A 26,186-nucleotide genomic window follows, 5' to 3' on the forward strand; every position below is an offset into this window, starting at 1 on the left:
GTTTACAGGTCAGGTTTAACAGATACACACATTGCTACAGCTCCCATTTGAATTAGGAGTCTCTCGCTCGCTCTTACTCTCTTACTCTCTCTCTCTCTCTCTCTCTCTCTCTCTCTCTCTCTCTCTCTCTCTCTCCCTGCTCTCCTCCTCTCCCTGTCACAGATCACACAGGAAGGAACAAGAACCATTGCCTTAAGCTTCTCTGGGACGTGGTGACCAGCTCTTGTCCAGGATAGCCTGATTTCGTCTTTAGGACTGTCTGCATGAGCTCCGGAGTGAGTTGGATTCTTTGTTTCCATGCCGACCCTTAGGATGGTGTGTATGTTGTCTTTGGTGGACTGAGGTATCCCACAGTGCCGAGCACTGCTAGAATGCCTGTGCATCAAATATCGGTCGTGCCTATCGCCAAGGAGACTGCAAGCAACATTCGGAGCTCCAGCAGGACTAGAGACAAGAGTAAAGAGAATGAGGTAAGTACACAAACACACACACTCATGATCTATGTACGTGGATATCTGCATTACTTACAGACACGTTAGACACCTTTCCACATGACCCTTCGTGTGTGTGTTTGAGTCTGTGTGTGAGAGAGAGAGAGAGAGAGAGAGAGAGTTTCTAATTATGTTTTAGCTACAAATAAAATAGTTTATTTTACAGAATTTGTTTTACATTAACATTTATATTACCATAAATGGGTTTACAGTATGTTTTATGTTATGTAGTATGTTTATGTTTTATGTCTGTAAAATCAGTTTATTACTTGTGAACAGGCAGTTATTTATTTAAAGTCAAACACGTAATGGAAAACACAAAAAAATTAATTGGGAAACAATTTTCTCTGCTGGTCTGTTAGGTCTGTTATTGTCGAAGCTTTATAGCTTTACAAGAGTGGGTGGTTTTCGAAGGTTTTTTGGCCAGAATGAGCTGCAAATGAACAAAAGTCTTTCTTAAACCTTTGATGTCCAAAACAGATTTGTTGCTAACATCAAAATATATACTGATCAGACTTTATTGAAAATTCTCCCTGTATCATAGAAAATGTTTGTTACATACCATGTTCCAAAGTTTGTTCACCATTGCAGAGATGTGACTTTTTACATAAATGTTTTGTGCCATTGATCTGTTGGTTTATATGCTGTTTGAAATGACTGTGAGCATGTGCCTTTAAACTGAATATAGTAAAATATAAGATTTAAATGTTTTTAATAATAACGTTTAAATATTTTATAGATTCATATCATTGTCACCTACCAATCACTGAGCATTCATTTCTTTTCAGTTTTTTTCTGAACAAATTGACTTAATACTGAGCTTCTTAGTGCTTCCATGTGTTTGTATGTGTTGTCTGGAGGTCATAGGTCCAAAAGAGTGTAATATGCACTTCACGTGTTCTGTTTCCGGGAATTAAAAGCAGTCTCTCTCTCATCCACTGTCCTCTCTGCTGGAGCCGGCATTAGTGATCTACAAACACACATACACAAACACATACTGTATGCCATATTAACAATTGCTTGGCACCATGTTGGGTACTAACTGGGCTCCCCTGGCTGGCTGGCTGGCTTTCCTGACCTTTACTCTTTATAACAGGAACCATATGGTTTGAGATGCAGATTTAATTTCCATCTTCATATGCCCACATCTCTTGACATTTTTAACAACCCGGTTTCTTAAGGTCTTACCCCTCACACTGAGATGATTTCTTTAAACAGTCCTTTAACTTCATATATAGCTCAGAATGAAAACTAAATGATCATATAAAAAGGGCAATCAAAAATGTGATCTTTACAATTTTCTATTATTCCTAATCTGTAGTGTGAGTAAAGGAGAGTGTTTATAGGTGTAAGATTTAAATGCTGGTGGAAGTCACTCAGTCATTTCTGGCACAAAGTTTATTTTTTGACATATTTCTATTATTTAAACCACATTATGTATAAATATATAAGTTGGGTTCACAAAAAGTTCTGAATTTGCTGGGCAAACAAATGATGAAAGTTATTAACTATCATCATTCATAGTACATAATGTTTAAGAGACCCCTTTGAGACATATATTTGTAGTGTAAATAGGTACTACATTCCAATTGACATTCATTAAATTGGTTTACATTTTAAGACAGAAAAAATTTTCGTGATTTTCCTGTATTTCCTGCATCGCCCTGTCATGTTTGGTTTTTTAAAAAGGGCTTTTTGAGAGTTGTATTATTGTCATTTGTTGTCATTATTAATTTTAGAAAATATTTTATCTATAATCATATAAATAATAATAATAATCTATAGTACAGTATTATATCTGAAATTAATTTTATTGCTGCTAATAGTTAATTAAAACACAGTTTTAAACATCAATTATACAAAATACATAATTTAATTAAAGAACGTATTTAATAATGAAAAAATGGTTTGAGAAAGAAAGATTGATCAAGGTTGAATGTCATTATACATTAGTTTACGGAAAGCTTACAACGTTTACAAGCCTACAATTTTTGGTTGTTACTTAGAGCCTGTAGTTATCCCATAATGCAACTGTGTCTAAAGTTAGGTTCTGAAAACCAGCCAAAGCTTTAATCTTGGTCTGCGATTGGCTCCATACTAAATTGTTTAAAAATCGAACACAGTTTATCCATAAGATTACATTTTATATGTCAGACCCATGAAATTGTGCTTGGTTATGCAGATCTTTAGATTGTCAATACCAGAAAACACTTCCTGAGACAAATAAATAAACTAAAATGGAATCCAAATCAATCCCTGCACATCTTAATGAGCACCAACAACTCACAGATTATACCTCAACTAGAGCTAATCCAGCCCTGCTGGGCACACAAACACGCATGTGTGCTTGCTTGCATACGTTGGCCTTTAGGGGGAAAACCGATACACTCAGCACTGTCAACAGTAGCTCACAGAACATGCAGAATAAATAGGTAAGTGAATATCAGCTTGGATGTTTTTGTTATTACTATTTAACACACAGACAAATAATAAAAGAAATATAATATAACAATTTCTTGAATGGATTGCAAAAATAGCGAGAAGCATCAACGAGAAGGAGCATAGAAATTCTAGACAGCCAGTTATTTTTCACAGAGGAATAAAATAGTATCATCATTCAAGGCACAGAGCCATCTGAGAGTAACTAGAGACAAATGTTATTGCATAGAGGTCACTGCCTCAGGAGATGAAATACCCAGTTATATTTCATTCGGTCTGTACATCCAATGGCATAGATCACAGAATTGTTCTTGAAGAACTGATGAGAAAAGTTTGAGTTAGAATTATAATCTTTTGGTATCTTGGCAAATCTAAACAAAGAGCATTCTGCAACTCTTAAAGTACATGTACTAGAGGAGTCTTCAGCAAAAGTCTCAATATGCTCTCCATTTACTCTCATAACGAAAGAAGACATGAGATATGCAAAAGATAACTTTGGACAGGAGCTTACTGTTGTTGTATTTTAGATGGGAGCATGATCCTTGAAGCAACTGAGTGGTACTGAATGTCAAAAATTGAATGGTACTGTCAAACATTTGATTAAAGTACATATTCTCACAAAGGTTGTACTTTCACACATACAGACACAGTGCGAGTGTATGAAATATTGATAAGCTGATCAGATGTTGCTGCCTGTTGGCATTCACATGAATTATTCAGTGCGATACAGTGTTGTTTTAGGGTAGAGAGATGGAAACGAACTAACTGCCTTATATTAAGAATTGTTTTATATACAGCAAGTTAGTATTTGAGAGAATTTTATGTTGAATTTACTATCGTGATGGTCTTGGTGCTTTTCGAGTCAGTCAAATATAATTTGAAAATAAATCTATGTGTCTATGCTTGAAGGACAAAATAAATGCATAAGGCTTCAAAAATGAACCACCAGAGGATCATTTTGTATGTTTGTTATTTTCTGGCGTTTGGAAGGTTAATAATGGGCCAGGTGTGGACCAGATGGAAAGGTGGATCCATCAAAAGCCCAGATGAAATCACATCTCCCTGAGGCATGAAGTGCAAACAAATGCTAATACACCTTAGTTACTGTTACTAGCAAAACTAAATTCAGCAATTTGTAAAACAAAGGTCAAAAGGTCAACAATCCACTTTGTTCTACATGTGTTTTATAGTAATTTTGTATTCCTACTTTTTATAAAAAGCGTGAAGAGATGCTTAGTGTATTTTGTATACATTTTTTATACATATTTATTTAAGTATGTTTTGATGAATTGTGTTATTCACTGATTCTTCTTGAGTACTTCAGTATGTAAGATCAAGAAGGATCTACTGAGGGAAATGCAATATAACATACATAACTATGTCTTCATATGTCTTACATAAAGAAGAGTTATGTTTTCATTACCTTAGAATGCTATTTCTATTTACATACACCGCGTGTCCCCTTGCATAGAATTCACCATGTTGCACCGCCATGTTTCTACAAAAACTAAAAGAAGAATAAAATAAAAGAATCTTATGAGCAACAAAAAATAAACCTAAAAACTCTAACCATATAAACTTCCAATGATTGTTAAACTTGCCAAAAACAGGGTTGCGTGATGACATTAGACTCGAAACACCAAGGATTTAGTGAGAGCAGCAGCATTTCTTACATGCACACAGCAGCATGTTGTGGATGTATTGGCAGTTGCAAGTCTTTGTACTTGCCCGGCCGCGGCAGCAACCAGTGTAGACGATCTATTCCGCCAAGATCAAATACATTTATATGTAATGTACACTACCGTGCTAAACCCTTCGAGAGGTGTCATGAAATAACTAAAATTTAGTAAAATAACTACACATTAGCATAATGAAAATTACTATATCAATGAAACTAAAAGCAAAACTAATAACTATACACAATAGTCACTCAACATGTTTTTTGACATCATAGAATTGAACTGTTTTTAAAATAGTCTATAAATTCATCAGTTAACATGAACCAACCGAGCTGACAGGTCTTAAGATGTGGTTATTTTTAGTAATAGGATTGGTTTGTCTTACTGCAGGTGCATTACCGATCAGTTCAAACGTGACTTTTGCTAATTTTAAAAAACATATCGTTTGTTCGTGTTGTGTGATATGTTCAGAAAATAAGAAAATATGTTTTCTGAACACCTTCCTCGCCTTTGGTTAGTCAAACAGTTGGTCCCGCCCCAATGCTGCCGGTTATGCCAATGTTGCTGTGTTGTCCAGGTTTAGATGATCAACCAAACAATGTTCTTTTCACCATAGTACCACAGTGTTTACACTTTCGGGGGAAGTCCGCCTACACATGCAAACTGTTGTATAACTGTAAAGGTTGTATGGCCTCCATGTGGGAGAGAGAGAGAGAGAGAGAGAGAGAGAGAGAGAGAGAGAGAGAGAGAGAGAGAGAGAGAGAGAGAGAGTGAGTGAGAGAGAGAGAGAGAGAGAGAGAGAGAGAGAGAGAGCATGCTTAATCCTCTTTGTATTCTCCAGGGAGAGAAGGTACATGGGCGATCAGGAAGTCGATCCAGCAGTATTTCTAAGGTAACACACAAACATCATTCACAGCACATCTTAGTAAATGCAGTCAAGATCCTCACGAAGATTATTTTGCTAATTTGGGATTGGCTGTTTCAGGCGAGTAGTTCCAAGGAGTCCCATGGTGCCTTGCTAAACAGCGTTTCTCAAACATCAGTCACACCCTCCTCTCAGGACATATGCAGGTGAGGTCAGCCACACATAATAACGCTTCGCTCATCTGCATCTATGTGTTCTATGTTTTGGAATGTAGCTTTGTGTCTTTAAATGTATTTAACGGCATCCAAAGATCTGAGTGTCCTGTAAATATATACAGTACATGCATAGGTTAATATATCTTTACAACTGGGGCTCTGTATTAAAAATGTATTGTAAAAGGAATGGAAATATTTGGCCGATGAAAGAAAAACAATTTTGTACAGTAGTCCCAGTTAAAAAGATATTTGTTTTATATTATGTTTTTCAGTCAAAATCATTTCATGCTTTGTGTCTTCTTCATCTCTTCCTTTTGTGTATGTATGTCTGTGCGTGTTGTTCAACTAGCTGTTACACTAAACTTGATGGCCCATATGAGACCACGGCCATCATGCACATAAGCAACGCCCCTGACTCTGCCCCCAACGCTAAGCGACAAGTCAAACGTCGCGTTCGGCGGCGACGGGAGAGCAGCGGAACCAGGGCCGGGTGTGTCACAGAGTGTGTGAACCAACCAAGACCTTCACGGTCACATAAACAAGTGTGTACCCACTCTGACTCATCCTCTGAAGACGAGCAACGTTGGAAAGAGGCCCGTTCCTGGAGCCGTCAGAAGGCGAGACGGAGGTGCAGCGGCAGCCGTCACGCACAAACTCGTTCCCGTGAAGCACGGGGCGGCGTTGAGCTTGTGTCTGTCAACTCAGACGGGGGACAGAAAGAGAACAAGCCACCGCATTGCAAGGGGCCCAGCACCAAGGGTCACAAAAAAGTTCAATCAAAAAGGGAGGAGCACGGGAGCCAGGGAGTTAATCACAGCAGAGAGGGTGGGCGTGACAGTAGTAGGTGTGGAAGTGAGGAGGAGGTGCCTATTACAAAGTCGTATGAGGAGCAAGGCTCAGGACACCAAGATATGGCTGTCCCATCTGCCTACAAATGCACATTTTCCCCCAATCAAAACGGCGTTGCTCAACAAACATGCACTGATGATGAACTAGAGGTGTGCAGGTGAGAGAGAAGGAGAGATGAATGAGAGGTCGGATGCAAAGAGGGATTGTCTGATATTGTTTGGGTGTGTTTTTGCAGAATCTGTCACTGTGAAGGTGATGAAGAATGTCCCCTCATCACTCCCTGCCACTGTATAGGAAGTTTGCGTTTTGTGCATCAGACTTGTCTCCACCAATGGATCAAGAGCTCCGATACACGCTGCTGTGAGCTGTGCAAATACGTCTTCATCATGGAAACACACCTCAAACCACTGCGCAAGGTAAAACACACATTTCTAACGTTCACTTGATTTGCAATAGATACTATCGGGGCTAGTTGTCACACTTTTTACTGCAGTAAACATTATTTGTTGTTTCAACTTAAATAACCTGGCTGCCTTAAAATTTTGAGTTAAAAAATATGATTTATAAGATGAATTTGATGCAAAATGGTTGTTTACTAATAATTTAAAGGTGAATCAACTCTAAATTATAAGGCAGCCAGGTAGCTTTTTTTAAAAGTTGAAATAACAAATCATTTTTACAGTGTAGGTTTATTGGTTAAAAAATTATGTTTATTTCATTGCCATGCGGTTGATAGGCCATCTGTCTTGGGTGTATCCTGCCAACAGCTCCAGGTCTCCCTGCAGAGGTCAAGTGGGTTTAGAGAAAAAAATATGAATAATAATTTCATGATAGGCACATACATTATAGTCTTGACTACAGAAAAAGAACTACAGGTTTTATTACATCTGGTTCAGGTCTTTTGATTGTGCTTTGTTACATAAAGAGCTTTTGAGTTTTACTCAAGATGGCTTTAAAGGAACTTTTAAAAGATAAACACAATCAATGTGCATCACATATTAAGTTAATTATTATTATTAAAAACGTAAATCGAATGACACGGCAAGAATGAAACCAACTAGTTGATTATCTTACAAAAACATACCTATTGCTTTAAGTTCATGTATCTGATAAATCAATTGTATGTAGTTTGGTCATTTGATTATGTATAATATATACATAAATCCTTTGTTTTGACCAACACAAATGATCAATTCATAATTCATAAATTGTACAGTTACTTATAAAACACATTATTAACGCATGGCTTTTTAAAATAAAGATATTTATGTCGCTTTTATAAAAATGCCTCACAAAACAATGACACTGATACATTTTAAGATATTTCTAGGCAAGTTATATATAGTAAAGACAGGTCAAACATTCATTTTAGTCTGGGACTAGTCTTAAGCCTTGTCTTAACAGGGCCTAAATGTTATAATTAATGAAATTGTTAATTTAAGAGCTATATAATGCTGCATAATGTTGATATTGGATTTCACTGTGTGACAACTAGTCCTGGTCTCAACTCCTAGAGAAACTTTTACGCTGGGTGAAACAGCATTATTACAAATTTCTCTTTTCTGCTCTTTCCCAAGCTTTGTCATCACACCGCACTGTCCTGTTTCCATAGCGACGTGGGCCAAAGCGCCTTGTGCTGTGTGCATGACAATACAAAAAGGGATATTTCACCCCAAAATGACAATTCTTTCATCATTTATTTATGCCCACACCAGGGGCATCCACTTTGATCGTCCCCTGGTGGCTGGCTACAGTACAGGTCATAAACCCCGCCCTCTTCATGCAAATATCCAGACTATAAAATCCAATTACACTTCAGATATTTTTTTTATATATATCCAAGTGTTCATTTTGTAAAACAAGTTTGGTTTGAGTAAGTTATAAGATACAAAAGAGGTGTGGTGACATGATTTCTTTGTTTTGATTGAGTCATAATGGAATATGGGCAGGACCTTGATACCGCGCTCCACTTCGTGCTCACTTCTGCGCAGACTCTGGCACCACTGACGATTGTTTCTGCGCCTGCCCAGGGTTCAAACTGACGTTTTCACGTAACATGTCACCACCACCCATCGTCAGATGTTTCACAATCAGTTTTCATGCCGTCCATCTTTTTATAGTCTAATGGCCCACACAGACTAGTGCTGCCATACTATGGCTGTTTTAATTTATATTGTATTGATCAGAAGTGATCAGTCTAATATAGTCCATCCCCATGTTCTCCCACTGTCACTCTCTGCTTTAGTGGGAGAAGCTGCAAATGTCCACAAGTGAATGGCGTAAGATCTTCTGCTCTGTGACCTTTCACCTGGCAGCCGTGGTGTGCGTCATCTGGTCTCTTTATGTTCTGATTGACCGCACAGCCGAAGAAATCCGACAAGGAAAGAACAATGGTAAACACACATCAACAAAACTTATTGGAACTTGTAAACAAATTTAAGAGAGTAAATTCAACAGAGCATTTAAAGTAGTAATTCTGTCATCATTTCAAACCTGTATGACTTTCCTTCTTCTGCAGAACACAAAAGAAGATGTTTGGAAAAATGTTGGTAACAGAACAGCACAGCCCCCCATTCACTTCTATTCTAACCAATGCAAGTGAATAGGGGGGGGCTGTTAACAACATTCTACAAAATATCTTAATTTGTGGTCTGTGGAAGAAAGATTGTCATACAGGTTTGAAATGACAGAGGTGAGAAAAAGGTTCACAGAAGGTGAACTACTTTAAAAACAAACAAAAATTACATTTAAATTGCTATAATGCGACCCTATAGTTTTTCAGACTAGCTGTTGTGTATTGTAATGATAAGGTGCTGTAATGCCATGTCATGCTCTCATTGCACACACAGCGTTGCTGCGTTTGTCCCCTCTCCCTGCCGTAGGCGTGCTGGAGTGGCCATTCTGGACAAAGCTTATTGTGGTGGCTGTTGGCTTCGCTGGAGGACTCATCTTCATGTACATTCAATGCAAAGTCTACCTGCAGCTGTGGAGGAGGCTGAAGGCTTTCAACAGGATCATCTTTGTACAGAACTGCCCCGACACCGCCCGCAACGGAGAAAACAGGCCGGCCCTGGTAACCCAAAGCAACGGCAGACATGAGGCTGCGGTGGATGTTACTGTACAACAGACACAAACAAACATGTCCTTCCCCGCCCCCTCGGGAAGTATGGAGGTGGCACCAGTTTGACAGTGGGTTTGGTTTTTTCCTGCCTCTTGTCAAAAATGGGCTTGAGGAAAGAAAGTTGGACGGATCTGAAATGGCTCGTTGGTTTGCGTTTTATGTGCAAGACACGTATTTTTGTGCACTTTAAGGTTTAAAGAGCGGGGGAAATCTAGCCAAGGACTACTGGTGTATTTGACCAAAGTGTTGTAATTTAGATATAAAAAAGCACATTTTCTGTGCCGTTAGGAAGAATCCTATTTTTTCCCAAACTGAGCAGCAGTTGTATTGCAATCCTCTATGGGTCATCTTATGGCTAACACCCTTGATAGTCTTACACAAGTAATATAGCACACCTAGAGAACCTTAGTCACACTCATTTTACACAGTTTAACTCACTGAAATAGTTACAATTTAAAAATATTAAATTAAAAACAAACATTTAAAGAATAAAAGAGTTACAGTCATGGCGAATAGCTTGTATTTGTTTATTTTGTTAAATATGAATTTCTTTTTTAGTTATATTAGTTTTGACAGAATGACAGCACAGATGTTTGTTTTTGTGTACAATTTGTTTAAAGATAGACAATAAACCAACCATAAAGAAATGAATTCCTGTTTAACATAGTTAACTATTCATTTCTGCAGGGAGGAAGACAAGTATCTTATAGATTTGGCTATTGTTGGAAAACAAGTGTTAAGTGTTATCTTTTATGTTCTTTCACTTTAAAGGATGGCCAATCTGCATTTTCTCGAATCCACTTATATTGTTACTGCAGTGGATACAGTTACTTCAGAGACAAGTTGACAAGAGATGCTTGAAGAACTACACAAACTAATGCTGGTAAAAGGTCTCAGTTCATTTACAGAGCATGGCTCTTCAATGCTGAGATCATGGGTATGATTGCAAGCGATGCGGAAACTGAAAACAAAATTATACTTCTGGTAAATGACTTTAGATTAAGGTGTTTGCCAAATGTATAAAGGTTGGGATAAATGGGAAATTTATTAATCAGAATGACTTTTTGGCCACACTAAACCAAACCCATCAGATTATTTATTACCGGCTGTATTATTTATTTTTTTCAAAACTTTACTTATGCAGCTTTTAAGAAGGGTACTGAGGTTTATTTATGTGATGGTGATCCGTTTAAATAAGGTCCTCATGTTTGGCTTGGAGTATTATTCAGAAGAATTCTGTGAATTTTCGTAATGTGTGATATTGGAATATTGTTTTATGCACTGGTTATTGTAATATATTAAAAACAATAGACAAAATGGTCTCAATGGACATGTTAGGATCAAGTGAGTTTATTGATTTCATCAATGTTAACACTTAAATGCACATCTTAAAAACAAGCAAAACCAGTGCAATAAATCTGAATGTATGAAACAGTTTCATAGTCTGTTAATTTATATTATGAAGACATTGTGTTACCAAGTGACCATTTTCTTCACAAAAAATTGTGCAAGTCCAGATGAGTAAAATCAATTATTGAGTTCAATTATTGTGTCCATTGTTCTCACGCACACACCATGCTTTCGTTTCCTCTACACTGAGCTATAATGTAGTAGAAATACAGTATTTCACAGTACTACGAGTTAGAATCAGAAGTCTGACATGACTCATCTTCTTCATTCTCTTCCTCCATCTGTGTATTGTGTGAAGCAACAGAAACTGTGCTGTCAAAGCCTTTTGCTGAAACTTTTCTCATCTTAATGTTGGGGAGTTTCTTTAGGTCACCATTCCACTCTCTGTTAAACAACATTCATAAATGTGACTTGAGGGTAAATATGTGTTTAAGTTAGACTTCAAATACGTCTTTTCATTTTCTACTTAAACAGCACAAACTTGAAAATGTATTTGATGGTAATTACCTGAATGTCTTTAAATGCTTAGAGTTGATGATATCAGGAATTTCTGAAAGTGACAAAATTAACCCCACCAATATGTTGGAGCATTGAAAGACTCCAGAAAAAGGATATAAATTGTTTTTGTTTGAGTTACACATAAATATCGAAGTGGGACACCTACCAAATCCATTGCCTTCGTACTGTGCACGCTCTCGTTCCATTGTCTGTCTGATGATCGCCTCTCTGGAGCCGTGCTGACGACCCTGCCGTCCTTTAATACTATTCGCTAACTCTATCTGCTCCAGCTCTCCATCAAACCGGTGCAGGTACCTTAGAAACAAGACATCATATACAAATCCAGAAAAAAAATTCAATCATCTTTGAAATAAACATTTCTGAAAGTGATACACTAGTCTAGTGCTTTGCTTGGGACTTCCAAGTCGTACCTCTCAATGATGTTGCAAGCATCATGTTTGGTGTATTCAGCCTTTTCAGGGTCAAGTTGGCATTGGAACCACGCAAGTTTTTCACCTGCAGAACATGAGTGAAGGCAAGTAAGCAAGCAAAACTCACACATGAACTGAATACTGCCCCTTACTCTGTAACATATGACACGCCATTATAAATGATTCAAATAAACCCTTCAAATGTATTGCTTCCACAATTGTGCAGTACTATTTCTAAACAACTACTTACCAATCAGGTTTAGACGCTGTGCTTTTTCACCCTTTGACCTACAAAAGGGTTTGTAACAATAATAGGTTTGTAAGTGTAAATAAAGGTAGAACGTAAACGTTAAAAGGACTAATTAAACGAAACAACACAAAATCGGCTTTATTTGATATAAACGAAAATAACTCATACTTTTCCTTCCTCACTTGTTTGCTAACAGCTCTTGCCATATAGCCAGCTTTCCTGCTGTATGGATGAACAGCTTTCTCCGCTTGTCCTTTCCCCTTGGCTTTGGCTGGTTTTGGCTGTAAGGAAATGTACATTTTGAATCACATTAAAATGTTGTTTTAATCTTTTCGTATTTATATGTTACACACACACACAACAGAGATTATAAACGTACCATATTTGCTTATTAGTTAACGTCTGTCTTTCTCGCGTGTGACATATGGGGGAAATGTTTAGGGGACGGACCACTAAACCGGGTTCGACTGTATTTTGGGTCCGTGCATTATACAATTTTGCAATTAAAAGTTCCGCTAAACGTATCCGTGCAAAGTTATTACAAGACAACTTCCCTGCAGACTTTTCCGCAAAGATTTGGACAATATTGATAAAGTTGATTCAACAATAAAGCGTCTCTTAAGTGGTTTGAAGCTGTTCGATATTAATCTTACTGTCTGCGTGAAGGATTTATAGAATCGACCTTAATGATTTTAATCTCTAACATCGTTTTTAGGAGATTCCCAATTCAAGACAAGCCAATTTTTGTTTTAGTTTCTTATAGATTTGCGATTGATGCAGAACTGAATAAAACTAAATCACTTTTTATTTTAATTAATTCAATTAAAAGAATATCGATTCCCAAAATTCAATTCGTATTTTCTAGTCCTCGTTTAAATAATAGTCATTTATACTAACAACAACTTGCGTAACCCACCAAATATAAAAACTAAAAGTCTTAAGACTGTTATAAGGAGAAAAACACACGACGCCGATTCATCATGCAAAACGTATAAAAACGAGGGGAAACCCCCGACAAACGGTGCACGTTCTGCACGTGTCGTCTGTGAATCCCCGTCCACTCAGCAGAGAGCGCCCGTGGGTTATCGACCGTTAGTATCTCGGAAGCTCAGCTGGCTGAAATGTCACATGACTCACGCATCACGTTCACGGATCTCTACTACATGAGCGTTCGCCCAAATGGAAGAATTAACTGCGGTCCCGGTGTGTTTGTGTGCGTGAGCAATAGAGCGCGAGCATGCCGACCCTGCTGCAGAAACTTTTCAGCAAACGAGCCGGTAACGGGAGCTCACGGGACTGCTCGACCGGAGCGGAGCAGCGGTAAGCCTGTTAGCACGCGCACCGTGTGTACACTGTCACGCGCTCTCCGCACCTGCACGCGCACTTCTGAGAATTTCTATGACCCTGATTTGTCGCCTTTTTACAGTTTGTTCAACGGCAAAGACCTCGTGCGAAGTGAACGGGTTAAAAAACAATCGTTACAATATTCAGTAGCCCACAGGCCGTGTTGTGATCCGTGTAAACGGCGTTGGAGAGTCGCACCAGCAGTTCTGGCCAGCGCGCGTGTTTTCTGCCGAGCGCATATCATCCGTGCGTTATGTAATCCCATTCCCAATGTATTCCCTCACAACATTTTCATCTATTCACGCCTTTTATGTGATTTTAAGTCTTTTCATATTTGAAAGTGTGACAGTTTAACACTGGATGTACATTTCCGTGAATATCATGGGCTAGAACTATTGAGACACCTCGGATTTAGGATATTTTCCAACCCGGAAATCATTTCTGGAACGGTGCTGTTTTATTGTTAATAAATATATCGATTTGATTTTAAGAAGGCATTAGAAACTGTGTTTTAATGTCACTGAATACTTTCCAGATGGGAAATATCCTAAATTGAGGTGTCTGGTACGCAGCGTAATGGCTTGTATAAAGCCATGAGTTTATGCTTTCACATTAAATTTACTTTAATTATAATAAAAAATTCATTGATATTCGAAGTAAATGTTTTGTCCTCTGAACATAAATTGGTACATCTTGTTTCAACTGTGAATTGTAAATGGGTATTGTGTGGTAGTTTTTTTACGTCTTGATAAGACTGAAAGGACACTTTTAATCTCGTAGAGGCTTTTCCCTGGTTAAATAAAGTGCATAATAATAACACCTGAACAGCAAGTGTAGCATATGACTGAGTATTTGTTGCAACATGCATGCTTGCAATAGTGGACATGCAGATTTATTTGCTGAGGTGTGCAACTGGCCTATGAGAGTGTCCTGTGACTGTGTTGGGATCACATGCTTTGTGAGAATGTGTATGACAGTCATGTGACACTTGAGCTGAATTCAGTCGGTCATCAGCCAGATAAGAGAACCGACTCACCCTCTGAGCAAATGCTCCTGCCCCAAAATCTCTCTCTCTCTCACTCTCTCACACACTTCGAGTAATTCTGTGATGTCTTCTGTGATGTGTCAATTGTCATATGATTTGGAAAATTTTCTGGGTTGAGTGAGATCACATTTTTAGGCTCATTGCGTCCATACATGTAGACACGCATACACCATACTGCACAGAAAGGAGCTGAAGATGAAGTTTAGTATCCGCAGGAAGTCCCTTGGAAGGTGTGTTTTCATTCCAGACGATGCTGCACGCTACAGGTAAACTGTGTGTGTGGTTTTATAGGCTCATCCCACGAATCTGCTAAAAATATGTACAATTTGAGTTTTTTTTCCCTTGGGTTAGCATGTGGGTTAGAGTCCTTATTTCTTAAGGAAATAAAAAAACATATTTTTAGTTTCAACAACTGCATGCTTGTAAAAGAGGACGATCATCAGGATCACTTATGTTTTTAAAATAAAACTGTGAGGCAAATTTGTATTATTGCAGATATATATTATACGCATAAATGCACAGGATGTGATGTGTAGAATTAAGGGAAATTCTTTGGGTGCAGATTTTATGTGGGTCTGCCAGTTGGATGGCTCTCCGATCTGAAGCGGTTCTTGGTCTCTGTGTACTACAGTAGTCATATGACAGCTGTTAATCATGTGACCTAAGGTATCATGAATATCCCAAAGAGGATCTGTCAAAAAGAGTCAATTGATATCCACTGTGTTTATACAAGGCAATGTCTTGCTTTAGCGTGCCTGTGTGAGTGTGCGTGCGTGCGTTTGTGTGGTGGCAGTACCACCCCAAGCAAATGTTTTTCTCTCTTTCTCTCCATCCCTCGGCCTCTCTCTTATATGCTGGCTTATACCAGCTCGCACACACACTCAAAGTCTCAGTATGGGAGGATAAAGAGAGCCTGTGCCTTCCGTGTGTGTTAGGGTGTGAGAGTGTGAAGGATAAAGGGGGCCTGTGCATAGCAGTGTATTGTTCAGCAGCTGGGTTAGAAAGGCCCGAGCCACATATCTTACACGCATACACACTCTTTCTCATTAACACTAAGCAGTCCATATACAAGATCTATACACTTAAGTCATTTTTGCGAGATGACACAGACATTCATATAACACACGGCATCGTCTACACAACCAAAGATATGGGGCGCTGCCAACATGATGTGTGTGTGTGGTGTGTGACTCTCGCACTCAGAGCTCGGACAAGCAGGAGATGGAGACGGTGTGTGGGTGTTTTCCGTTGTTAGACCGTAGTGTTTATCAGATGTTTTTTTCCAGTATTTATTCGTAGAAATGTGCAACTGTGTGAATGGTGCTTTTAGCTTCTTTTTGGGACTTGGGGCTTCATTTGGTCGTTTTATGTGCCTTTTTGGGATCTATATGTAGAGTTTAAAGGCTGGAAATGAGTGTCTGATCAAAGTCAAGGATGGAAAGGTAGGGTGTGTAAAAATGTATTTTTTGCCTTTGTCTTTTTGTGTTTGCTATGCAGGTGACATTAAAATCGCAAAATTACAAAAAAACACTACGTTATGTTTTTCCACTGCTATTTACTGTATATTTGCAAAATCAAGGTAAAAATCACTTTTGAACAGAATGCATTTTTTAGTTATTACTAATATCATATTATTAATAAAGTAATATTACTAGATTTACTTTTGACTAACGCTTGATAGTGATGATTTTTATCAGTTTTCCAGTTTCATTGGATTATTGTTCGCATTTTTGTGCTTTAAAAGTTATTCGTGATTTAAGTTTTGGGATGCACTGACATCCATCTCCTTTTTGTTCTCTTTTTGTGAGTTTAGTTGGGCATCTGCTGAGTTTGATCTAGCTCAGATCAGGTTGATCGTGTATCAGGACTGTGAGAAAAGAGGGCGGCAGGTTCTCTTCGACTCCAAAGCAATACATAAACTGGACGCATCTGAGCCGGTGAGTTGCTGATATGGCGTGTGTGTTTGGGAGGTGGTGTCTGTGAACACTGTTTTAGGAGGAATCACATGCTCTGTAATCCAGCTTGCTTAGATCTCATGACAGGTGTGACTGCTCGGCAATAGTAACTGGGTCAAAGTGTTTAAAACGCATGAGAATGTGATTGTGTGTTATATCTTGGTTGGTATTGTCATTTTAGGAGACCATTTTAAATTCAGTTTTTCTGAATTCACTATTTATAGGTATGTGTTTAGGTAAAATTATCATTTTTGTTTCTTTCTGTGAACTGCTAAAAATATTGCAAAATAAAACGATTAACTGAATTCCTTTAATAAAATAATTTCTTTGTAAATCAAATTCACGTAGACCCATTTGCACCCATCCATCTATATAATTGCAATTGAATGTCGCTGTCTCCCTCCGTACAGAATGTGATTTATCGTCAGTAAGTTGTCACATGATTGGTCTGTTTATTCAGCTTCTGTCACAAAGAGAGGGGAGAATAAGTGCGTGTGTGTGCGTAAGTGTGTTGCTATTGAGTTGAATATTGTGCTGGGAAACATTTTTAAATCAATGCAGTTTAAGAATCATTTATCGAGAAATATTTTTAAATAGGACTTGGACCCACAGTTCATAACAATCATATAAATCTAATAATAATAAAAATAATTATAACAGTGATTTTTCTGTAACCCTATGATTTTCCAACATCATCCTTTTGAGAATCATGACTTTCTAGCATCAACGCTGTTCTTTTAAATCAGAGAAACAAGACAAATGTAACGCAGATCTAGTGCTTAAAGGGATCGATTTTGCAGCATTTTTTCACTCCCCATGTTAATCCAAACCTGTGTGACAATTTGTCTTGTGGAACAGAACGGATTATATTTTGAGAAATCAGTGGTTTTGTTTCCCTACAATGGGAGCTGTTTGATTACCAACATTCTTTCAAATATATTTTGTGTTTGCAGAAGCAAAAGTCATACAGGTTTGGAATGACTGCCAGTATTTCTGTGCAGGTTATCCTTCATGCTTTGTACACGGGAGGTGGCACAATATCTTCAAATAACAGAAACCCAGATGCTGTAGAATCATTTCTCTAAAACTAATAGGTTGTGATGTCATGTTGCAGACTACTGATGAGACTAAATCTCCACCCACTCGGAGCGGTGCTTGCCAAATCAACAGCCAAGCAAGCGAGAAGGACAAGCCTCCCACATATCAGGTTTGCAAAGTAACATTTTCATGCTCACATGGTGTAGCGAGCAAACATATTCATTTTTATAATAGGATGTTTTTTGTTCACCCCTTCCACTTTTTGGGAGACATTCAATACCTATTCCTTCATGAGCTCATCAATGACTCCCTTTTTCTGGTTAATATCACAGATGTCATAAATATATGGCACGTGTTGTGAATTGAAATATTTAAAGGGGTCCTATTATGCATTTTCACTTGAGCTTTTAAAAAGGTATGCAGTGGTACAAAGAATACTCCAATGGGAGAAAATACTTTTCCAGAACTACAATAAAGTATATTTCTAAAGTTTTAATGTCACATTTGACTCGTGTGTATGTTCAGTATACCAGACCGGCTTCAGATGTGAACATGCTCGGGGAGATGATGTTTGGCTCAGTTTCCATGAGCTATAAGGGTTCGACACTTAAAATTCACCACATTCGGTGAGTATTCGGTGTGTAAGATACAACACCCCACATATTTATTTAACTAAGATTTTCTTGCATGTTGCATAGGTGTTTAATGCGATAATGCTGTGTGGTTGTGTATTTGTCAGGTCTCCCCCTCAGCTGATGGTCAGTAAGGTTTTCTCCACCCGGTTTGGAAGCAGCGTCTCTGGAAGTACAAATACGTACGTTTCTCGCTCGCTTTACATGTTTGATCTGTTTGATTTTATTTGTTCGGTTCTTTTGAAGTAAAGATTCTTTGTCTGTTTAAGGCTGCAAGACAGTTTTGAGTCCATGAGCCAAACATTTCCAAGTCACACCAGCAGCATAGGTAAGATTTTTCTTCACCCTGAAATCAAAACTGACTTTTCTACTATGATATACATCACAATTCGGAAGAATACACCACCACAACTTCAGTTTTGTGCTGATAGTTTATTTTTATTTATTTCTTGTATAGTTTATTTTTGCACCAGAGTTCACAGTTAGGTTTTTTATATCTGGCTCTAAATATCTCATACAGGCCATAAAACTGCATCATATTTTATTGAAAATATCTTTTGCGTTCTGCGGAAGAAAAAGTCATAAAGGTTTGAAATGAGAAGAGGGTGAGTAAATGATAGAATTTACATTTTTATTTATGTTTTTACTAGTATTATTATTGTAAAAAAAGAGCGTTTTTGCTTTACTGGAAAGACATAATACTTTTATTTGATCTCCCACATCACCTACAACTTTTATTTTTAAGCCACTTTTTCCCATTTCTAATACAGTTACAGGGGTAAATGTATTCTATTTACTTTTACCAAAGCTAACTAATGTTCATTTTCTGTGTGACCTTGGTTTGCTTTATCTGTTTCCTTTTCTCTGATTTTTCACCCGCCCACCCACACAATGTTTCTCAACACACCTCTTTCAGGAGTTAGTCGTGCAGCTAGTGCTCCTCTCCTCTGCCTGGTTCGAAGTGCTTCTTTCTTTGCAGGTTTGTTTGGAATGCCAAAGCAGAGTGAGCATGTGTTGATCTCACTTGCACACACCTTTATCTTTCTCCTTTTCTAGTGTGTGCTGTTCTCTCTCTCTGTCTCACCAGCATTGTTACGGGGTTAGACTTAACGCTTTCAAATAATTTTGCAGGTTTTGAATGTTTGTGTGGGACAGTAACCAGCATGTTTACCACACGCTCTGGAGCTCAACACATCCCACAAACCACCTACCATACGAAGCACTGTGGACACACTGCTTCACACATTTACACATTACAGAATGTAGCTGAATGTGTGTGTATTGCCTTTCTTTTCCAGCCCACAGCAATCCAGTGGACATGCCAAGCAGAGGACATAGTGAAGATGGAGACAGTGGGATTGCCCGCTCAGGTATACCTTGTAAATGAAGGGTGTTTGGTTTAAATTAGATTTTGGCCATAAATGTTGTCTGTGAACTTTCATTTTTCGATTCTACAGCATCTCTTAGTAGTCTATTGGCCACGCCCCTACCCTCACCTGGCTCCTCCTTCAGCAGCGGCTGTGCCAGCAGTTACCAACGCAGATGGCTCCGCAGCCATGCCACCAGCCTCCAGCATGGTCACATGCCTCGCTGGTAAGCATGTGTTCCACAAGTAAGAGATCAGAATATACAGGAGCAAAAATGTCAGTCGCATTTGTGTCTGTGTGCGCATCAGGAGCACTGAGGAAATGTTCAACCTGTCTGATGAGAGCTGCAGTTCCAACCCTGCGATGATCCGGAGGAAGAAGATTGCCATCAGCATCATCATCAGCCTCCCGGAGAGAGAAGAGGAAAACCACAATTTTCAGGAGTTTTTCTTCTCTCACTTTCCTCTGTTTGAGTCTCATATGAACAAGCTCAAGACTGCCATCGAAAGGGTAAGAGTTAAAGTGCAGGTGAAGTCTTAAAATCTTTAGTGCTGGGCATAAATGTACATTTTTTAAACCCAGGACTTCCCAGAAAACTTCTAACTAAATGTATTTATTTGTCAATAAGTTTAATAAAGATAGTTGAAATGTTTTTATATAATGTATATATAATTAATATCAGTTGTTTTATAAATTCAGTGCATCCCAAATACATAGAATATTTCTAAAACAGAAGATAAACTTGCAGTGTGTATCTGTACTGTGTTTTTAAAGTGTGCGATTGTTTCTCAGGCAATGATCCTGTGCAGAAAAATCGCTGAGTCCAGCCATCGCGTGCAGGTTTATTTATGTCGAGTGATGGAGGCACTGGGTGAATTCAGGTGAAAGTGAGAGAGATGTGGTGCTGACTTCATCACACTTCAATTTGTTGTTTATATCTTCTGCTTTCTTTTTATCTGCATTTCTGTACAAGATTGTGATGTTTAAAGTCTGATCTGGTTCTCTGTTGATTTGTAGGATGACAGTGTGGAACCTTTACATGGCTCCGCGAATCAGCGAGCCAGTCTGGCTTTCCATGATTTCCCAGAGTGCCGAGCGAAACCTTTTGTGTCAGTGCTTCTTGAAGGAGATGAGTTTGCTGATGGAACACGGAGCCAAAAACCAGTCAGTGATCTTACACGTTTGATCTAAATGCATTCATATTCAATCAATTCAATTCAATTAATACATGGATAATTGTGACCCTGGACCACAAAACCAGTCATAAGTAGCACAGGATTCTTTTGGCAATGGGCAAAATAAATGTTGTACAGTTGACACCATTATCGATTTTTGTGAAGTGATAGAGTTTTTTTAAATCTAATGAATTACATGATGTTGCAATTCATTTATCTAATTAATCGCAACTTAATCACGCATCACATTTGGGGCCAAAATAGCATTTAAAGCCATATTAAGACAATACAGAAAGTAGCTTCAGATGTTCAGAAGCTAAGACGGCCATAGTTTAGATTTTTTCAGAAGCTGAATTATTATAATTAAAGACTAAAACAGTTTGGTTACTAAAGTTCTCAGGAAATATCTTCCTTTTCCCCAAAGAAATGGTAATTGTAGTTTTAAACAACATAAGAGTATGTAAATGTAAATAAGCAGATGTTTGGGGGGGCAAACTCTCACCAATTTATTAGTATTGTTGTTATTTAGCTTTTTTAGTTTGATACTGTTAAAATTCTTTAAAGAATTAAAAACTGCAGGTAGGTGGTGGTAAATGCCATTAATTCATTAGATTCACTGAATTCGTTCAGGAATGCAGTAAATGACTCTCTATGAATGAGCCATTTGGTTAATTGATTCACCCAATTAATTCGCCCAAGAAACTATTCATTTAGAAACTAAACTAAGCTGCGTGTTCTTCAGAGACGCGTGACATTTATACTCCTGAGGCTTTATATTTTTTATATATTTTCGTTGAAAATTTTGGAAAACAGAATGTTGTCTATAAAATATCTCTTAGAATTAATTTATTTTAAAATTAACTGTTGTATAAAATCAAAATGACATATGCACTTGTAGTTTTCTGTACAAATAAAGTAGGGATGCACGATAATCATGCATCAAGCTTACTTTACACTAGTTAACGGTTCTTTAACCTTCAAACGTTTGGGACATGGGGCACTGAGCTTGCATTAACGGAGCCAATGTGGCTATAACAGCCTTAAGGCCAAATTTTACTAGTGCGTCGGACCTACACCGTATTAATTCACCTCGTGGAGGCAACAGTGTTCTTGGCCTCCACGTTGTGCATTAAAACCCTTTAACGCACGGCTAGCTGTGGATTATCCCTTACTTATAGGCTTGTTCATTTTACTAGTATTGTAAAATGTTGACTGTCTGTTGAAGCTTTTGATTGGTATTGTACTTGTAAAAATGTAGTATAATAGTGAATTTGTTTATATTCTGTAGGTTTCTCTCTGCTCTCCTTACTGCGGTTCTTACGCATCACTTAGCCTGGGTTCCCACGGTAATGCCCAGTAACCTCCCTCCAATCAAACCCGACTGCCAGAAATCTGCCTCCCAGACAGTGGATCTGTTGGCAAAGTCTCACCCATACAACTCGCTATGGGCTCAATTATGTAAGAACACACACACACACACACAGACAATGCCTATGGATGAATACAAATTCCCAGAAACTTTGAAGCAGGAAAGTATATCATTGATATACTGTAACATTACTTGGATAACACTGGTTGGGCTAAAGTGTGGGTGTCACCCTACCCTTGTTTGTGTGATAGGCAGCGCACGATTGTTTGACCAAAATCTTATAAAATGTATCATCATTTTTTAAATGATGAAAAACACCAAATAATAAAAATAAAAAACATGTTATTGTTGTTTAGGTGACCTATATGGTGCATTGGGCTCTCCGGTTAGAGTGTGCCGGACGGTGGTCGTGGGACGCAGGAGGGAGCTAGTACAGCGAGTCTTGTATGTTCTCTCCTACTTCATTCGCTGCTCAGACCTGCAGGAGCATACGCAACCCCAAGGACAACCGGACAATCCAGCCAATCCCGATTTCTCTCAAAGCATCAATCCCACCCCTGCAACTGAAAGGACCGATGAAAACACGCAACACTCAGACGCACTGTGTAAGCCCACCCCCTGTATATCTACCAATGATGAAGCCCTGAGCTCTGATTTGGCTAATTTACTTCCAGGCATCCTTTTAGATCAACACGATGAGAAAGCCCTTTTCCCAGATACAAAATCCACAAATCCATCGCCCTATTTGGAATCGACGAGTGTCAGGACTGAATGTACAGAGATCGGGCAGGAATGTTTTGGAGAAGACAGTGACTCCGTTGGATTAGAGCATATTTTAGCCAATCAGAGTCCTCTTCTGCACAGGGTGCGGTTTCATATTGGCAGTCCCAGAGAAGCAGAGAATGATGGACATCCTGGAGCATTGACTGGGGTGGGGTTTGGGCGTGGATTAGACAGGAAGTTGCATCAAAGGCTTTTGACTGATATACGTAGGAACGAAAGTTCGGACAGCGCTTTGGGCGACAGTGATGAGGAGGAAGCATTGCCACGGCAACTGCACATGGTTACAGAACAACAGGAATTTGAGCTACCACTGCCAAGGTAAGAACAACGGACTAATTTAACATAGACAGTCAAATAAAATGAAAGGGTTCATGATTGTTTGAGACTTTACAATAAAAATATTGTAATTTCAGAACAGAAGTTGTAGCGCTATCCTCCCTTGCATCCTGTGTTTTTGTTCCCTATTTAGTTGTCAGGTAGAGAGTCAAGCCAGTGCTAATCATTTCGGGCGGTCTTTGCTGGGGGGCTACTGTCCTCAATACATGCCTGACTTTGTTTTGCACGGCATCAGCTCTGATGTCAGACTCAAGCAGTGCCTCATGGCGGACCTGGAACACACCGTTCTCGTAAGTACAAAATAAAAAAATGACATTATGAATGAACACAGTACATGTCTGGTGTATATTGCAGACATTCTTCAAATTATCGATTTTGACTCTCAATGAAAGTGTGTGACAGCATGGAAAAATCTTTTTTGGGTGAATTGTCACTTCAATACTTAAATTTGTTCCCATATTTGCAAGATGTTTATTGTACATGAGCTACAGCAGACAAATTCATAGACTTGCTGTCCCGTTCGTCTACGTTGGAAACTGATGTTTGTTCTTGTGCTTGTTTATCTAGCATCCAGCCCTGGATGAACCTGTAGCCGAGGCTCTGTGCATTGTGGCAGATACAGACCGGCTGAGCGTGCAGGTTGCGACAAGTCAAAGACGCGTATGTGAGGGTGGGCGGTTAGGCAGAGATGTGATGGTGTCTAACCTCATACACACACTCATTACATCAGTCCTGCAGCTGTACGCGCTAAACATCGCAGCGGATTTTGTTAGTCATTTACTAATGAAAATGAATACTATATGCTGTATTGTGTTATTTTATTCTGATGTTTTTGTGTCGGGGTGTTGTTTCAGTGTGTGATGCATCTGGAGGACCGGTTGCAAGAGGTGTATTTTAAGAGTCGATCCTTAGCAGAATATTTGAGAGGGCATACCAGGGTCCATGTTAAAGAGTTGGGACTGGCACTGGGGTAAGATCACACTACGATATAACATTTCAGTAAAATTGCCAGATGCAGTAAAATTACCTTTCTGGTAAATGTACATCTGCTATTCACATTTGTGATGGTTGCATCACAGCCAACAATTTGCATCACATCCCTAACTTAGAGGGAAAGTTTTTCCAAAAAAGTGATTTTATAATTTATTCACCCTTGAGTTGTTCCAAATCTGAAAAAACAACATTGGCCCCATTGACTTTCATTGTATGGAACCACTGGGATTTCTCGAAATATCTTCTTTCATGTTCCACAGAGGAAAGACTTCAAAGTTCTGTTTAAACATTTCCTTAAACAAAAATGCTCAGTTATGTTGGATAATGTATGTGTGACACCATGTGATATGAGAATAGAACCTCCTGTGTTTGTGTTATTCTCAGGATCGAGTCCAGTGACATTCCGTTGCTTGCAGCAGTGGCCAGCACTCACTCACCGTATGTGGCACAGATTCTTCTCTGAATGGACCAAGGGAGATTTATTTTATTTAAAGGACCAATCAGAATGTGTTTATGTTCGGCATGGACCAGCGGGGATCTGGGCTGCGTTTCCCAAAAGCAATTGGTGACAATGGTTCTAAGATCAATTTAAGGTTACGATGATTTTGGGAAACGCAGCCCTGATCATTATCAGATTAACGCACCAATCATGATGCACTGTGCTCGACAACCAATAAGAGCTAAGGCCCAGCCTTTACTATACCAATCAGAATAGCTGACAGTATTATGCGTGTATGTGGATGTCTAAGTAATGGTATATCATATTGGGATACTAGATAATGCTTGTCTTTCAAAGTCTTATATGAAAGATTGAGACTAAGTTTCTGAAAGAAGCAACTTTTGTAGCACCCATACATTTGATGTTTCCGAAGAGGGATCTCTCAGTGTTAAATACACAACAGTATATTTTATGTAAGTTGAGGGCTTATACAAATGCATAGCCTCCTTCAGAAGGAATAATACGTTTACACAAGTTTTTATGAAGAAATTTGATAACAAATGTTTTTTTCTATTATTCTCATCTCAGCCTGAGCATTTAAATGAATCTTAAGGTATATTAATCCACCATATCATATCACCAAGAGTGCCTCTCCCAGGTTGATAACCAGAGTTTTATGTGCTTTAGTCTCAGAAAGATGAGGGAATGTTTACATAGCGGAGGACTGGGTGTGATTTTAAACTGTTATTTAGGGGTCAATGGACAGTCCACAGATAGGGGATTGCAATATTAATCTGGTGCTACTTTATTGTTCATTGTGTCTTAAGTACACACTTTAAGCTTTGCTCTTGCAAATGCTTTATATTTCTTTCAGGGGCCTTAAAGGTCTACACCCCTCAGCAGCAGGACCCCTGGTGTGTGACACTGTCAGTATTCTACTGTTTAAATGACTGAGAGAAAGATGATGATTTTTATATTTTTGCAGAATGATCTACCTCAAAATAATATTCTGAATGTTCAGTGGCTGATCTTATCATGAGTGTACACTTAAACGTACTCTGATGTCAGCTTTATTTGCGTTGAAGTAAACGTCGTTTTGCGTAAATGTCACTAGTAAATTCTGAACTGATTGTAAATGTTAAATTGTCTTTTAAAGAAGAGGATGGAAGTGACAAGTTTGAACACTAAAGTTTTAACACTTTTGTTTTAGTTGTCTCTTATGGGGATGTATACAATATACAATATTTTGGTCTGCTCTGCGCATGGTGTTGACGCTTCAGATTGAATGCAGTCGGGTGTTTAACTGTAACAATGGAAGGTTGCTGAACTACTGATGAAAGAATAAATTACCAAAAATATTATAACTGCATTTTGTGTTGTATGTCTTTTTTTGATATGATTGTTTTTTGATGATTGTTACTGTTAAGTAGGATAGTGCGCAGATAAGGAACATGAACTGGTT

General features: G+C 38.5%; 3 protein-coding genes across 7 annotated transcripts; 2 read left to right on the plus strand and 1 right to left on the minus strand.

Moving 5' to 3' along the window:
* On the plus strand, positions 1–11,201 carry marchf1 (membrane-associated ring finger (C3HC4) 1). 2 transcript variants are annotated; one of them, XM_079463257.1, is made up of 7 exons: positions 1–470; positions 5,451–5,501; positions 5,595–5,680; positions 6,039–6,695; positions 6,774–6,954; positions 8,784–8,931; positions 9,388–11,201. In XM_079463257.1, the coding sequence occupies exons 1-7, from the start codon at positions 372–374 to the stop codon at positions 9,723–9,725; spliced, it is 1,560 nt and encodes a 519-aa protein (XP_079319383.1). In that variant the 5' UTR covers positions 1–371; the 3' UTR covers positions 9,726–11,201. The 2 variants fall into 2 exon arrangements, with proteins under 2 accessions (XP_079319383.1, XP_079319384.1); XM_079463258.1 differs by having other exon boundaries at positions 5–470; positions 9,421–11,201.
* On the minus strand, positions 10,978–13,564 carry tma16 (translation machinery associated 16 homolog). The gene is made up of 7 exons (XM_079463260.1): positions 12,628–13,564; positions 12,417–12,529; positions 12,249–12,286; positions 11,999–12,083; positions 11,734–11,882; positions 11,577–11,619; positions 10,978–11,453 (listed from the first exon to the last, which is right to left on the minus strand). The coding sequence occupies exons 1-7, from the start codon at positions 12,628–12,630 to the stop codon at positions 11,294–11,296; spliced, it is 591 nt and encodes a 196-aa protein (XP_079319386.1). The 5' UTR covers positions 12,631–13,564; the 3' UTR covers positions 10,978–11,293.
* On the plus strand, positions 13,269–26,102 carry fnip2 (folliculin interacting protein 2). 4 transcript variants are annotated; one of them, XM_079463255.1, is made up of 18 exons: positions 13,269–13,568; positions 16,451–16,574; positions 17,707–17,799; positions 18,156–18,256; positions 18,370–18,444; positions 18,532–18,590; positions 19,561–19,632; positions 19,720–19,855; positions 19,938–20,139; positions 20,422–20,510; positions 20,647–20,793; positions 22,093–22,262; positions 22,530–22,778; positions 22,848–23,274; positions 23,426–23,582; positions 23,860–24,060; positions 24,147–24,262; positions 24,670–26,102. In XM_079463255.1, the coding sequence occupies exons 1-18, from the start codon at positions 13,486–13,488 to the stop codon at positions 24,746–24,748; spliced, it is 2,580 nt and encodes an 859-aa protein (XP_079319381.1). In that variant the 5' UTR covers positions 13,269–13,485; the 3' UTR covers positions 24,749–26,102. The 4 variants fall into 4 exon arrangements, with proteins under 4 accessions (XP_079319381.1, XP_079319382.1, XP_079319379.1 ...); XM_079463256.1 differs by having other exon boundaries at positions 22,860–23,274; XM_079463253.1 differs by having other exon boundaries at positions 22,530–23,274.
* The last annotated feature ends 84 nt before the right edge of the window (positions 26,103–26,186 follow it).

This window comes from Barbatula barbatula (genome assembly GCF_947034865.1).
Source record: "Barbatula barbatula genome assembly, chromosome: 8".
NCBI classification, from domain to species: domain Eukaryota; kingdom Metazoa; phylum Chordata; class Actinopteri; order Cypriniformes; family Nemacheilidae; genus Barbatula; species Barbatula barbatula.